General features: G+C 32.9%; 1 protein-coding gene across 4 annotated transcripts; it reads left to right on the top strand.

Moving 5' to 3' along the window:
* Nucleotides 1–2,144: 2,144 nt before the first annotated feature.
* LOC120782859 (glutamine--fructose-6-phosphate aminotransferase [isomerizing] 1) lies at nt 2,145–15,998 on the top strand. 4 transcript variants are annotated; one of them, XM_040115393.1, is made up of 10 exons: nt 2,145–2,290; nt 5,366–5,410; nt 6,919–7,116; nt 7,200–7,513; nt 7,632–7,773; nt 11,575–11,604; nt 12,108–12,131; nt 14,174–14,295; nt 14,368–15,207; nt 15,328–15,998. In XM_040115393.1, exons 2-10 carry the CDS (start codon nt 5,404–5,406, stop codon nt 15,700–15,702), a joined length of 2,052 nt encoding a protein of 683 aa, XP_039971327.1. In that variant the 5' UTR covers nt 2,145–2,290; nt 5,366–5,403; the 3' UTR covers nt 15,703–15,998. The 4 variants fall into 4 exon arrangements, with proteins under 4 accessions (XP_039971327.1, XP_039971325.1, XP_039971328.1 ...); XM_040115391.1 differs by having other exon boundaries at nt 14,138–14,295; XM_040115394.1 differs by lacking the exon at nt 11,575–11,604.
* The last annotated feature ends 728 nt before the right edge of the window (nt 15,999–16,726 follow it).

The following is a 16,726-nucleotide window of genomic DNA, read 5'->3' as shown; positions in this document are numbered from 1 at the left end:
TAAAACGATAAATATCTGGTCTCATTCTTGTAAAAGAGAAAAGTACACTGGTAACAGCCTAGTATAGGAGTTTTGTTCATTATTATGTAAGAATTTATATTTTTTTTTTATTATAATTATAAAAAGGAATATGAATCCGATTTTTTCAGAACTGTAGTTTTCTTGAATTCTATTATTTGAAAGTTACCATACCTTTTACAAATCTTAAAAGTATCAGAATGCCCATTGAAAAAATCCGATTCTGATCGCTTTTAATACCGGATGATCGCACATCAATTTTTTCATTCTAACTCTGTCCAATTTTAATTGATTTCAAATATCCCCTAAATTTTCTTCTACAGTGCAGCTTGGCTGTATTAACTTTCGCAGTAACTGTAAGCATTCCTTTTTAATTTTAGAACAAAAATAATTGACTTGTAACTCCTATTTCATACATTTTGGTATTGTCATTGAAATTTTTTTAATCGGTTTTGGTGCTTTATTGAAATTAAGTACATGAAACAAAAAGACAAAAAACATAAATTTAATTTTTACAAAATTTAGATAATTTTCACTTTCCTTCAGTGTTCTCTTAAGTTTCCCACAGAGAATGAAATAGTTTTCGAATTGTAAATGTTTTATTGGAAAGTGTTTTTTGTATACATATGTACATATATAAGTATTTGTCCAGCATATATAATGAAGAGTTTAATATTTTAAAAGAGATCTAACTACCCTCTATCTTGGAACCAGTATTAACAGCAACAACAGTGTCAGCCTCGAAATCCAACGCAGAATAACTCTTGCCAACAGGTGCTACTTCGGACTAAGTAAGTAAGTGAGAAGTAAAGTCCTCTCGACGAACAAAAACCAAACTCTATAAGTCACTCATTATTCCCGTCTTGTTATATGTTGCAAAGACATGGAGGATGACAAAATCTCATTAGGCGACGTTACGAGTTTTCGAGAGAAAGGTTCTGCGGAAGAATCATGGCCCTCTGTGCGTGTTGGGCACCGCGAATATCGCTTTCGAAACACGAAAACACTCCAGCTTTGAAAATATTCGACGCCGTACCCACCGAGAGAAGCAGAGGAAGAGGAAGACCTCCATTCCTTTGGAAACACCAGGTGGAGAAGGAATATACGAATAGACTCAGCTATTTGGCTAAATGCAAATGTACATACATATACACAAACATATTATATGTACAGTTGTGTTCAAAATAATAGGAGTGCATCACAACATAAAATTCAAAGTGATGTTTTTCAACAAAAACAAGAATTTTATTAATTTATTTTTTTATCCACAAATTGTTCATTTTATGTAGTCTTTGTATGCACTTTTAAATTTTTAGTAATACACAGTAAATGAAAAAAAATTAATTATTTAAATAACAACCTCAAAAATTCGGTGTTCAAAATAATAGGAGTGCACCACAAAATGCAATAAAACTTAAAAATAATTTAAAAAATTGGAAATTATCACTAGTATATAAGTAAGTTTAGTTAATATTTAGTAGAGTAAACGCCATTTTTTTATTACTGCTGCAGATCTGCGGAACATGGGATCGATCAGATCCCGACACCTTTTCATCGGGATTTGCTGCCATGCCTCGTGGACTGTGCTCCATAATTTCCTTGTATTTGATAATCTACAGTTAGCAACATCTTTTTTAATATCTGCCCAAAAGTTTTCTATGGAATTAAGGTCAGGAGACTGAGCAGACCACGATATAACCTCAACTTTATTGACCATATTGTACATATATCAAGTGCTAACGTGCAAAGCCTCACTGAAAGTGCAATCAATTCGTGATTTTGGCCACAACACCCTGTACAAGACACATTTCTTCGTTATTACGCACTCGATCAAAGATATGTATGTATGCTATATACGTAGGTATATATGCACATATGTATGTACTACATCAACTCCATTAAAGATAAAAAAGCATCATGCCAACAGCAACAATAACAAATAAATACTGATACTCGTAGCGGTATAAATCAGCATAATACCAGTAGGTGAGTATGTGGCTAAATGAGCACGATCGCTGGCCCTACGTTCGCTCCACCAACGTTATGCCACCCAGCACTGACGTCGTCTGTGGTAAAAGTATAAAAACAGAGAATAACGTTCGCGATACTTTTCCGTTTCAGCTCAGTCTGCACCCAACTGCGGAGTTGGCAAGTTAAGTTTCTGATAAAATACAAATTTGTGACTCATTGCCGGCGAAGTGTGGTACAATTGGTCTACATTAAACGCGTCAATACGATTTACGCTCGACCACGAATATTAAATAACGCGAAGGTGTGTAAAGAGCTGTTTGTAACTTGTTTTCATTCGGTTGACTAATATTGTTATTGTAATTTTTGTTGTGTTTCTTCTGTATAATAAAGTATTCAAGTCAAGCTTGAATTAAAACACAAACCAAGATACCTTTATTTGCATAATTGTTAAAGACAAGAGTAAATTTGAAATTGTTAAGTTGTGGAACCTGTTGTACTTCGTAAGGGGCAACTTAAGTGATATTGCAACATTGCAAAGCAGCAGCATTTAGACATTCCGTAATTGCTTGCTAAACTTGCAGTAGTCGAGGCAGTTGAAATTATGCACGAACAATACTTTTACTTAAAATTCATATGCATGTACGCCTGTATATATGTATGTATATGGAAATACTTCCATATTAATACCAGAAATTTATAGTCGACACTTTGATTATCCTAATATCAGATAAAATGTAATACGAGTACATACCGTACATTTACGCCGTTTTTTACATTTCGTAAACTGATTTTACATCATTACGCACCCTCGTCTAGGTATATACATACATACGTACATCCATATGAATATATTATATATTATATGTGCACGCTTATGTGCCTACATATGTACATGAGTAGCCGAAAATTCGAAACTTACTTGATTTGAATTGCCATATAATTTACAAGTTCTCCAACATACATTCGTAATTGTTAAATAAAAACCAATCTCACAATGTGGCTCATGCATTGCATTTTTAATTGTAGCCAAACCAATTTATTACTTACCTTTTATTACACATTGCTCTTTCTTGGTGCCCAATTAGAAAATGCCCCTTAAGTATTTTGCTTTTAATTTCCGGAAGTTTTATTCTAAAAAATAAAATTAACAGCATATTCTTATTTATTTACTACCTGTCACCCAAATAAAAGTATTTACCACGCTTTCATAGCTAATCATGTTGGCTAATATAAACATACACGCTCCACTTAAAATGAGTAAACGTACACAGTGTTTCAAAAGTCATAAAACGACGCCTACGAAGTTCAGAATTCGCTGTGTTTGTTGTATTTGTATGGTCCACGACTGCAATAGAACAGTCCTAAAGTGAGACTTGTGTGCGCACTTTAGTAATAGTGACGAAATTAAATTTTATTTCATTGTTAAGATCCAAATATTTTATGTTCGTCAATATTCCATTATATAATAATTTGAACGCCCGCACAAAAACACTGCACAAATTATAGAATGTGATAATAAATAGAAACAACTGATATAATAATACAAATAAATAATATATGTATTTATAAATACACGCTTGAGGTTCTATTTGAAGAGGAAATTTTATAAAAAAAAACTAAATATTTACCACTCTACCACTACATATGTATATACAGTAACCATTTTCTAAATATGGTGAACTCCCAAACTCCACTTGGGTACGCAGAGAGCATAAGTGTTAAAAATAAAAATATGCGTACGTAACGACAAATTATTCAAATTTTAATTTCTAGAAATAGAAAGAAGTTTAACTTTTACAACATATTTCCAAATAGTTAGCCAGCAAAACTATTATCCTTCTTCAATCTCAAATACATGTCTTCTGACTTTTGCTACATCATTGTCTTTATGATGTCAAGAAACGCCAGATTTTCTATAAAATGTATATATATATGTATAAATAATCAGAATGACGAGCTGAGTCGATTTGGCTATGTCCGTCTGTCTCTATACGCGCGAAAGGTTTTGAGATATATGTACGTCTAAAATTTTTCATACATCTTTTTTCTCTCAGTTTTTGAGATATCGATTTGCATACTCCTTTTGTCTCTAAGAAGCTGCTCATTTGTCGAAACGGCCGATTTAAAGTATATTGTTCAATATTATCTTGGATATTCGCATAAGTACCTGGAAATAGTTAATACGAAAATTAACAAATTATTTAGAATCATGCATAAGTGCATAATATCGGATGGAGAGTATTTATAAGGTGACAACATTAATGTAGACAATTACATAAAAATTTTTTCAAAAACTAAAAATATTTTGTTGCTCACACAACAGTATATATGTATATATATCGAACAAATATTTACTAATTTTGTAATCATGGATGTCGGTATGGTTACTTATATGGTACAGAGACCATCAATAAAATGCAAGATATTAAAACAGATAATGATCTCACTCTGATCTTCCATAAAATAATGTGCCCTATATCATTACTAAAAAGTTTTGTACATAAACATGTGTGAAGCACTTTAAAAGAAACATACCAACGCCTTCTAGGTAATGGGGTAATGCAATATTAATTTATAAATTGTCTGAACGCATTACAGCTGGTCTTCCTATGTACGTCAGTTGTAATAGCGCAAAACTACTGATAAGATACGGATAATGCTTTAAATCCACATATTAATTTTGTTTTCTTTATGTTTGAGTATACTTATTAAAAAGGTCAAAGCGAAGGAAAAGCATATTTTTTAACAATAAAGAACACATACATTTTGATATGCAATCGAAGATCGTACACAATCTTTGCACAATTACAAGCATATCGACTAACAACAAATGTTCTATTAAAAAAATCAATTATTAATTATACATATAAGCAAGTAAATTTGATATAGAGGAAAACTCACAATATTTGTGCAAATGTGCAAACTGTCTTATATATTTCTATTTTCCACGAACAGGAATCACTTCAATTAGTAAAAACAAGTAAACATTAACAAACGTTGAAAAATGATAACGGTATGTTCTTCTGTTTCCTGTGCGGATACAAAACCAATCAAAGGGTTCTCCAAAAATACAAAGAAAGCAAAAAAAGTAAATTTGATAAAACCGAGACGCTCAGTTATTGTTCAAACGCACATCTTTGAAACATTAATGGCAACACAATAAACTGTGTTGTAATGCTGCTGAATTACTGAATTTAAAAGATATCAAAACCTTTGGGGAATCATGCAATCCTAAAAGCATCAAAAAGAAGAAAATTTCTAAACACAATCGAATTGCTTTATTTAAACTGGATATTTCCATTTACATACATAATATACTCTGTACTTAAATAGTAAACAACAAAATATTATAATTATTTCTTTAATTTTTTTACAGAAGTGTTAAACCAGTGCAACTAGTGACCCAAAATTAAAATGTGTGGTAAGTAATAATTGTAAATAGCCAAATAAATTTAAGAATCGGTTTCCGGTTAAAATATTAAACCAAGTTACAAAAAAGAAATTGAGATTCACCATACACAATAACCCGACAACTTCTTATTAGGCAATTGTATAACTATTTGAAGAGGATATAAAAGGCATACTGAGTTTATTATTACTACATATGGGAGCTGCTTGGGCCGTATATTAAAAGCTTTAAACAATAAATACTTCGCTTCTAATCTTGAATCTAGTCAGATGAAAATTGCGCTTAGAGTATTATCTAATTCTCAACTAGAGGTTTAAGAAAATCCGAGTTTACGAGGATTTGATTTTTGTTAGCATCCTCTTCCTTCAAAGATACTGTAAAGTTTAATAGCAAAAAAAATAGTATATATAAAATATTGAAAATAGAGCTTTGTACTAAGGGATAAAGATAAATCTATGAAGAGTTCAATAACGCGTTTGTAAAAACTCTGAAATATAAATTAGATTAATAACCAAACAACATTTTTGCTCAAAACTGTACTAAATCAATTTTCCTTGTGTGCGATGACAAGATTTATACAAAAATTAAAAACCTGTTTTCGCTAACATTATTGCACTAAGGTGCGCTTTGCTTGCGTGGCTTCTTACTTGTTGACTTGCTTTACGGTACTAATTCGTACCAGTGTCACCTGTGTCATTGTGTCACATCGATTTGACATTTATCGATATGAACTGGTTTCCTCAAAACCAAATGTTAAAGAGTAAGTTATCTATAATATTAAATCAAAATCTCCCGAAATGGTGAGAAATTTCAAAACATAAAATAAACTATTGAACGTATTTTTTTATTTCGACTCAAAATGAAAAATTTTGGAGTTTTTGGATATTTAACTTTTGAAAAAAGTACCTTCATTATACAAATAACTAGTCGGCCTAATGTATACGATTTTTTCTCAGATTTCCACTGAGATATACATACGTTGGTTGCAACACTTAATTCAGGAATTAGTCCTATAGGCTCATTTATTGTGGTAGTTTATGGGTATCTGCGGAAGCGAGATCCTTCTTCTATGTTTTCTAACTGAACATTGTCCAAAGGGTTCACACGCGGTGCGGTTAAATATTTTGTCGGGCGCTCCTTACCAAAGCTGAATGGAATGCGGCGAGGTGGAATATCTTGTTACATTATTTTCTATTTTCCGGCTTTTGCCATATTGAGATTGAAATATTTCGGTGGATACACCTTTTCCGAGCCTAGCGAAGGGGCTGCGACTGATAATAACCACCTCAATAAAATTGTGGTAAGCTCAAAGTGCGTCATCGATCCATGAGGATTGTGTCATACACTTTTTTGTGTTTATGGTTAACAGTAGGAACAAATCTCCATACTACGATCTAACCTACATCGGAGGTATGGCTTTGTCTGGAATTTCAACTCGACTCCTTCCTTCTTCTACAAACTCTATGTTGAATATCTTTGTAATAAATGAATGATAAATTTTTATAAATTTGTTCCAACAGGAATATTTGCTTATCTAAATTACCTTACCCCTAAGTCTCGTCACGAAGTTTTGGACTTGCTTCTAAATGGATTAAAACGTTTGGAATATCGTGGCTACGATTCAACAGGTGTGGCAATAGATTCACCGCAAGCCAATGATATTGTAATGGTGAAGCGTTGCGGAAAAGTAAAGGTTCTAGAGGATGCCATAGCTGAACGTAAGCCTACCTCACTAACCGATTTATTTAAGAAATAAAAATGCTTATAATACTATTTAAATTAATTGGATATAAAAATGTAGATTTTAGTGGTAAAGAATATGATGAACCCGTGATGACACATGTCGGTATAGCGCATACGCGTTGGGCTACCCATGGTGTACCATGTGAAACTAACTCTCATCCACAACGATCAGACGATGAGAATAGCTTCGTTGTAGTTCACAATGGCATCGTTACCAATTATAAAGATGTAAAAACATTTTTGGAGAAGCGGGGGTACATTTTTGAATCAGACACCGATACAGAAGTCATAGCTAAACTGGTGCATCACCTGTGGAAGAAGCATCCAGGATATTCGTTTAGAGAACTTGTGGAGCAAGTGATTCAACAACTGGTATGATATGACTCACTAATACTTAATTAAAGCTGAGTACTTAATATTTAATCAAATAAGAACCTACTATCTGTCTGAAATGTTTAACACATATGTAACTATTTTTATTTTATTTTAGGAGGGTGCCTTTGCAATTGCAATTAAGTCAAAGCACTTCCCTGGAGAATGCGTGGCTTCCAGACGTGGTTCACCACTACTTGTTGGTATTAAAACGAAGACCCGCTTATCCACTGATCATATTCCTATTTTATATGGCAAAGGTAATTTAATAATATCACTTCTATGTATATACATATATTACAAAATTTTTAATAAATTACAAAAGCTCAATTACTCAACTCTTAAAACAAACTGACAGCAGTTTAATATTTATGTATGTCTTCTGACGTATAAACAGTTGTATCGCGCTTCTCCTTTACATGGAGAAATGTTTCTTTCCACGTCAATAACACTTTAGTAACGGTTGAATTTTAGTAAGGTTCATGTCTTAGTTTTCCTATAAACAACTATGTTTTATTTTTATGGTCGTAAGTTATCACTAACAGTATATCCTTGTATTTTCATTATAGACAGAAATTTGTCATTTTGCCCTTTAAAATGGTGAAATAGTTTATAAAAATTAAAATACGAATAAAGTGGAAATCGGTATTATTGAAAAACATTTATGCCGTTTCGCAAATATAGTATACATATGTGTTTAGAGACCATTTAATATATTTTGTTTTTGAAGAATAGTTATTTCTTAAATCGGAAATATTTTTCTATTTTCTCAAGTATTTATTGATCGCAATTTTTCTACTAAAAATGTTTACATCATAAATATTGACTATACATATGAATGTACCGATAAACCTCCTACAACGCGGTGAATAGGTTCCTGAAAAACACCGCGTTATAGGAGACACTAACTCCATACAAAAATCAGAGTTTGGTTCCAAGGTAGAAAAATGTTCAATAAAATATTGGAATTTGTATAGTAAAAATATGTGCTTAATATAATTTTGTGTATTTATTTGTTGAGTCATAAGAACATATGTACATATTATGTAATTTAATAACATTCCATTTATTTAAACAAAAAGAAAACAAAACAAAATAAAATAAAATAAAATTTCAATTCTACGTAAAATATTCAAGTTTAAAGATTTAATAAATTAAAGCCAAAATAGAACCATAACTTTCTACTCCTTCTCATCACTTAGTGTGATTTGTTTCGAACGTTTTGTTTGTACTAGTTCAAAATCTGAGCTTGATCCACTTTCAGATTCGGGCATTCTTTCGACGATTATTGGTTTGAAAAAGTCGTGCATTGAAGTTTGTTTTCTCTTATGTCGCAAATCTTTATACATTTCTTGAAAGGGAGCTAAATTGTTTTGAAGATTTCTTTTAAATATTTCTGCTCTGTCACTTAAAGGGTCGTTCTCCAAAATGTATTCTTCCAACTCCTTTGCCATAGTTAAAACTTTCTCGATATTTTTCAGTGAAAAGTTTTTATTTTCAACATTGGAAAGATCGCCAGAGCTACCTCCAACTGATTCTTCATTTGTCATTGTCACCAAATCTGCTTCGTTTATTTCGTCGTCCGCAATTAATTCTTGAATATCAGCCATTGTTATTTTATCAAATCCATCACCTTCTACTTCATGCGCCAATCTCACTATGTTCCTATATTCATCTTCTATTGGTATAGAAACAGTGCCCTGAACGTCTATTTCCGGTATTAGGGTTTTCCAGCAAGCTCTTAGTGTTGACGGACGAATTTCTTTAAGTGATGCATCAACAATTTCAACGGAATTTAAAATTGTAAATTGTTTCCACAATTCTTTAACCGTAATATTTGCTGACTCCATCTTCTCTAATATTACCTCAAAGGATTTCCGAATGTAGTAAGCTTTGAATGCTGCTATTATGCCCTGATCTTAAGGCTGTAATAGCAATGTGGTGTTGGGCGGTAAAAATTTGATTTGAACATTAGGATGACTTAAATCAGTCGAATGGGATGGCGCATTATCTAAAAGTAGTAAAACTTTAAATGCTAAGTTCTTTTTTTTTTAGATAATTTTCTACGTCTGGAACAAAGCAATGATAAAACCAATCATTAAATAAACTGACTGCCAGTTTTTTTTGATTTTTTGTTGGCTCTCCAATACACTGGAAGGTTGTTTTTATTGCATTGTTTCATACATCTTGGATTTAATGATCGGTTAATAAACATTGGCTTGGTCATAAAATCACCAGACGCATTACCGCACAGCAAAAATGTTATTCGATCTTTCAAAACTTTAAAGCCAGGAGCTCTTTTTTCGTTCGAAATAAAAGTTCTTGAAAGCATTTTTTTCGAACACCAGCCTGTCTCATCTGCGTTGAACACTTGTTCAGGTAAATAATCATTTTCTTGTATAATTTTTTCGAACTTTGCTGGATATTTTTCTGCTGCATCTGCGTCTGCGGATGCACTTTCTCCCTATATTTTTAAATTGTGAAGTGCATGTCTTTTTTTGAATTTTCCAAACCATCCATTACTACCTACGAATTGACGATTGTCTTCATCGATTGACGATTGTCCTGTTTCCTTTAAACAATCAAATATTTTTAGTGCTTTAAACTTAATTACATTCCCATCTAAGGGCATTCGGTTTTTTACCCTGAAGAGGGTATATTAAGTTTGTCACCATGTTTGTAACACCCAGAAAGAAGCGTCGGAGACCCTATAAAGTATATATATAAATGATCAGTATGTTGAGCTGAGTCGATTTAACCATGTCCGTCCGTACGTCCGTCTGTATATATACGAACTAGTCCGTCTGTTTTTAAGATATCCTTTTGAAATTTTGCAAACGTTATTTTCTCTTCAAGAAGCTGCTCATTTGTCGGAACGGCGGATCTCAGACCACTATAACATAAAGCTGCCATATGAACTGAACGATCGGTATCAAGTTCTTGTATGGAAAACTTTCACATTTGACAATGTATCTTCACCAAATTTGGTATAGATTATTTTCTAAAGCAACAATGTAATCTCTGAAAAAATTGTTCAGATCAGATTACTATAGCATATAGCTTCCATACAAATTGAACACATAGTTACTAAAAGAAATGCACCTGTGAAGGGTATATTAGCTTCGGTGCAACCGAAGTTAACGTTTTTTCTTGTTTTGTTATGTCTTCTATCCACACCATAAGCGATTGCTCCATTTTCTCCATTATCTGCGGTCTAGGACGAGCAGTTACTTTCGCGACAACAGAGGACCCAGATGCTACCGAACTTCTAATTTTTTCTTCGTTTTATTTGATAGTTCTTATTGTTGACTCATTTAAGTTAAAATGTCTGGCAATATCACTTGTCCTCTCTTGAATTTGAAGTCAATCCAAAATTTGTTTTTTTAATTCAATGGAAACAAATTTTCGTTTTAACGGCGTTTTTTTTCATTCGGCATTTTTGTGGCTAAATTAAAAAGTTTATTTGCATTTAAATAAAGTTACATAAATATAAATAAGGTTTAAACGAAACTTACTTATTCACCTTAAAATATTTTTATCAAAACTTTTTTACGAAAAAACAACTGTTTCACAAATTTTTTATAATTTAATAGGTATTAGACTGAACACCTTTTTCAAATTAAAATAGTAAATATTTGAAAAAATTTCGTAAAAATCGCGTTGTAAGAGTAGCGTTGTAAGAAAATGTCCGCAATTTGGGAACCGCGTTGTAGGAGGTTTACCTGTATATATGTACTTACATATGTACATTTTTTTCTAAGGTAGGAAGTAAGTTATATTTTGTATTTATTAATATTATATATATGTTGTAATGATGTACATAGAACTTGGTTGTATACATTTGTATGTTTTTAAAACTAAATATACTGTAAAATGTTAACTTTAATGTAATTTGTTTCTTAATAACCTCTCTTTTATGTACTCTATCCACCGACATTTCATAAATATATGGGAATCATGTGTACAATTTGTACATGTTACAAAACCCTCATCTGAACTTTGAAACCGCTACCCAATCCTACTACTTGCCTATCGTTTTCAACTCTATTCGCTTCAAACAGACGAAAAGTCACCGCAAACTTGTGAAAAAGGTACCTCTTATTACTTAAACCGGAATTTCTAAACTTACTCATACAGACATGCATAAGTGTATCAAATTGGTTGCTTACTTGGGAATGGTTCAATAGCTTCTATAATATACTACGGTTAAAAACAATATACATGTAAGAGTATCTCGTAATACAAGAAATAACTCTAATGCAGATTATATATGTATGTATGGTATATAACTTATCGCTGTAGCGACTAACCACGATTTAACTTTGTTGATAATTATTTGTAATATAACATTATTATTAAAGTAAAACATGCATTCAGTGTTACAATTTATTGTTTCAACACCTACATATGTATACAACATATTATGGTATTAAAAGTGTTAATTGTCACTGTATCATTACATTTCTAGTTTTTAAATTTAGTATCCATTTGCAATTTGTAAACTAACTTTTATACTTTTATTTATAATTCTCGAAAAATGTGCAAACCTGCAACACTCCGAAAACTCTCCAAATCCTGTCGGAAATCACCAAAGACACCGAGGCACCCAAGACGAAAGGTAAACCCATCTAAAATATTTAGAAGCAAAAGTATTTATGCATTTCATTTACATACATACGCAATCATAGTATTCAATTTCTTAGTAACGTCCATTGGTTAAGGCCGAAACAACATTAAAAAATCATTCGAATTTATGCACATCTAAATTCTCCAACTTTATATCATAAAATTATTAAACATCAACGATGATTCAAAATGTATAATATAGTTTAGGGCATTAATCTGAAAAGTCTGCTGAAACTGAGAAAACTCATACGAATACAAAAATCAATTAATAAAGTTAGACGTAGTTAGATAATATATACATATGTATGTATATGGGTAAATTTTTTTTTTCAAAACTTATCAATGTCAGCTAACTTAATATTAATGGAAGAGTCTGCGATTTACTACATTTACCTTAAAGCGAAATTGTGAAATACAATAGTACCTATTTAATTCGTTCAAGTAAAGGGGCACTCTTATCCCGCTCACATCGGAATGGAACCGTGTTGAATCTACATTGGTGTCTAACGTTCTAGCACAATGGTCGTCGAGAGCGCTTAGTAGGCGCTGGTCGGCGACCCGCTTTGGCCTATAGTAGAACACAGAGTTGGACAACTTGCCCTTAGATAAGTTCATCTTCCCGTAGGGGCTCTTACTGGACGCTGTCCAAAAGTCATTAATGCGGTGAGGCTAAAAATTTTGTCAGACGCAAATTGTCCTCATCTTTCTTTTTTCCATTGTCCAACCTTAACAATACGTAGGTTGACACATCTCATCGGTCTTATCTTCGTCGAACCAGAAGGCATAGTTAACGTTAGCCGCCTCAAAAAAATTTGTGACAGGCTCAAAGCGCTTATGGTCTATTACACAGGAGTTTAAGGTAACATCGACTTCTTAACATTTCCTGTATGAAAGGGTACAATTATCTCATCATAGGACTTGCTTGAAGAAATGAAAAAGGTTCAGTATGTATAAAAATTATAATTCGCATGTTTCTTTGTGATTAATCACAACCTCATCCCAGACTTGTAGCAGTTTTTGCAGACAGTATGAGAATATGTGTCTTTATTAATGCATAGAATTCTTTGTTATATCAGAGTATGGTTCTAAGATATTTATAATTCTCTAATAATTGGTAAGCAAAAATTGGTATTTGCATTAAGTTTTTATTTAACACAATCCTACACAAAAACATATGGTCCGTCTGGTCCACTCTAAAGTATATTTTGATTTAATTTGTGATCTTTCACTAAACCCTGTCATTAGTTCTGTTGCAATTTTATGCTATTATGTAATAGAAACTATAATACATTTCTAATAAACTTAATTTGATGAATTAATGCAAGTATTAATTGAGCGATGTTCAAAATTTTACTCGAAGTTGTCACCTTTCGTTTTCACACAAGCGTTCAAATTGCACGCACTGTTTCTAAAGGTATTGACGGCACTGCTTGAACTGAAGATTTTTAGACACTCTTCTAATTTTTTGTAGTTTTTGTCTTGTTTGCTGAAACAGAACCTTATTGGAAAGTCCAATGTTCTACATCGATGAGAGTACTGCTTAACTGATTTACCACTTTTTTTAAACCTTCCTGTTGATACAAGCTTATCCCTGTTTTAACATTTTACTCACAGGAGTGAAGAGGTATAATGCGTTAACAGGTGACTCCCAACCAAACCATTACAGACGTTGAACCCTTGGAATACTTTATTTTGTGTCTATGGAAGTTTTTGAACGGATTTTGTCGTTTTGCTTATTAAAAACTACTTGACAATGAAACATTTTTCATCTGTAAAAATGATACTTTAAGGCCGTTGACCGCGTGTCGCGTTTTTTTTTCCTCGTTGTATGTATTGTATCCTTTTAACAGAATTTATGGCAAGACTAAGTATATTTACTGCACCCTTTAAGCACTTAATAATTCATACATGTAAATACGTTTTATCGCCAACGCTAAATTGCAACCATTTGCTTGTGCTTCCGCTTTTCCTTTGATAACGTACAACCTAATCAAAAAGAACATCGTCCACATGGACAAACTCGTGAATTGGCAGTGTTGCCACGCACAGAGAGTACATCCGAATTTATGCCATTGGAGGAAAAGGAGGTTGAGTACTTCTTCGCATCGGATGCTTCAGCTGTTATTGAACACACGAATCGAGTAATTTATTTAGAGGTAATAGTAATACGAATGTAACATATACATACATATATGTACATGAGAAATGTAAAAATTTGTATTATTCAGGATGATGATGTCGCCGCTGTTCGCGATGGAACACTGAGCATCCACCGTTTGAAAAAATGTCTAGATGATCCACATGCACGTGAAATTACAACTTTAAAAATGGAAATCCAACAGATCATGAAGGGCAACTACGATTATTTCATGTTGAAAGAAATTTTCGAGCAGCCCGAATCAGTGGTCAACACCATGCGTGGGCGCGTACGTTTTGATTCCAAATCTATAGTACTGGGAGGTATTAAAGACTTCATACCAGAAATTAAACGTTGTCGTCGGCTAATGTTGATTGGTTGCGGCACATCATATCACAGCGCCGTCGCCACTCGACAATTACTCGAAGAGCTCACGGAATTGCCAGTTATGGTTGAACTGGCGTCCGATTTCCTCGATCGCAATACACCCATATTCCGTGATGACGTCTGTTTCTTTATTTCGCAGTCAGGTGAGACTGCCGACTCTCTGATGGCCTTGAGATACTGTAAACAACGAGGTGCTCTCATTGTCGGTATAACTAATACAGTCGGAAGTAGTATATGTCGTGAATCTCACTGTGGCGTTCACATTAATGCTGGACCTGAAATTGGTGTTGCCTCAACCAAGGCTTATACTTCACAATTCATTTCATTAGTGATGTTCGCTCTTGTTATGTCTGAAGATCGACTTTCGTTGCAGCAACGTCGTTTGGAAATCATACAGGCATTATACGAGCTCCCAGATCGTATTAGACAGGTCTTAAAACTTGATATTCAGGTTCAAGAATTAGCCAAGGATCTCTTCCAACATAAATCCTTACTTATTATGGGGCGCGGTTATAACTTTGCCACTTGTCTGGAAGGAGCACTGGTAAGTGAAGCTATTTTTTATTTGAAATACTCTAAGTGGATTTCAAAACAAAAATTTAAAAAATAATGTATTCAAGAATAAAGATTTATACATAGTCACCATGACACTTATCTATTGCAGAAAGTAAAAGAATTGACATATATGCATAGTGAGGGTATCATGGCGGGAGAACTTAAGCATGGCCCATTAGCACTCATTGATGATCGCATGCCAGTTATGATGATAGTTTTGCGAGATCCGGTTTATATCAAATGTATCAACGCCTTACAACAAGTAACGTCACGTAAGGGCTGCCCAATAATTATCTGCGAGGAAGGCGATGAAGAAACAAAGTCTTATTCATCTCGTTCTCTGGAGATACCGCGCACAGTAGACTGTCTCCAAGGTATTCTAACGGTCATCCCGATGCAATTGCTCTCATACCATATTGCCGTACTGCGTGGCTGTGATGTTGATTGTCCTCGTAATTTGGCGAAGTCCGTAACCGTGGAGTGATGATTTCCTTCCAATTGTTTATATACTTATATTTAAAATATTTACATATATACATATGTATATATGGCTGGTTTTTGTACACTTTGTACTCCACTTATATACGTATAGGTACATGTGTACATATAATTATACATTAATTGATTGATATTAACAGTGATTTTATGTACATATATGTATGTATATGGCTCCTTGAATATGTTTTATTCTGTTTTCTATAGAGCTGGGCCTTAGGATTTAAAACCATATTTACACAATTTTAATAAAACAAAATTTACAATAATATAAAGAACAACATTGTGAACACCTTGGATAATACCTGTTGTTAATTCTTATGGAAGCTTGGCAAAAGTTGTTCGACAGAAATTTGGAATGGTCGAATCCTGAAATATGTGTTATCTTATACATATACGAGTATTAACGAATGAACATACTGAATTTATAGTACGTACATATATATGTAAGTCTCTTAACCTGCTCTGTAATCGTTAAATTCCCATCCCATATTTTTTTTTAGATTTTGTATGCGGTTTGCTTTTTTAATTTGAACACTTGTTAACATAACATTTCAAAATTTATCTTGAAGAGGTAAATGGCGAGCAAATACTTTCAGTTGGTTCAAAACTTTATATTAAGAAAAACAGAATTGAAAATGCTTTATTCAAAGGAACTGAATGGATTACAATCAAATTTGGTTTCATTACTACATTTTGCATGTCCGAAATATTAATATTTAGATCAACCTCATTAACTCAAAAAAGATATATGGAAAATAAACCCAATCGAAGGGCCTAAATATAATATATGGGTATACGAAGAATACATTGACCGCAAGGACGAGAAATCCCAATTTCATTCTGAACTAATAAAACTCTTAAGATATATGGGAGCTGGGGAAAGGCGTGGATCGATTTTTTTGCAATGATATCATTATTTGACATATGTAAATCGGATATTGGTATAATACCAAACTCAACTTTGAAATTCTGAATATAATTTTCTTATATGTATAAGGTATATGCGCGGA

This window comes from Bactrocera tryoni, chromosome 1, assembly GCF_016617805.1.
Source record: "Bactrocera tryoni isolate S06 chromosome 1, CSIRO_BtryS06_freeze2, whole genome shotgun sequence".
Taxonomy (NCBI): Eukaryota; Metazoa; Arthropoda; class Insecta; order Diptera; family Tephritidae; genus Bactrocera; species Bactrocera tryoni.
Note: the sequence above shows the minus strand (reverse complement) of the source record. Positions and strands in the feature narration are given on the sequence as shown.

Coding starts and splice junctions, on each gene's coding strand:
- LOC120782859 (XM_040115391.1), top strand. Junction 7,514..7,631: donor AGCAAGTGATTCAACAACTG/GTATGATATGAC, acceptor ATTTTATTTTAG/GAGGGTGCCTTTGCAATTGC. Junction 15,208..15,327: donor CTTGTCTGGAAGGAGCACTG/GTAAGTGAAGCT, acceptor TATCTATTGCAG/AAAGTAAAAGAATTGACATA.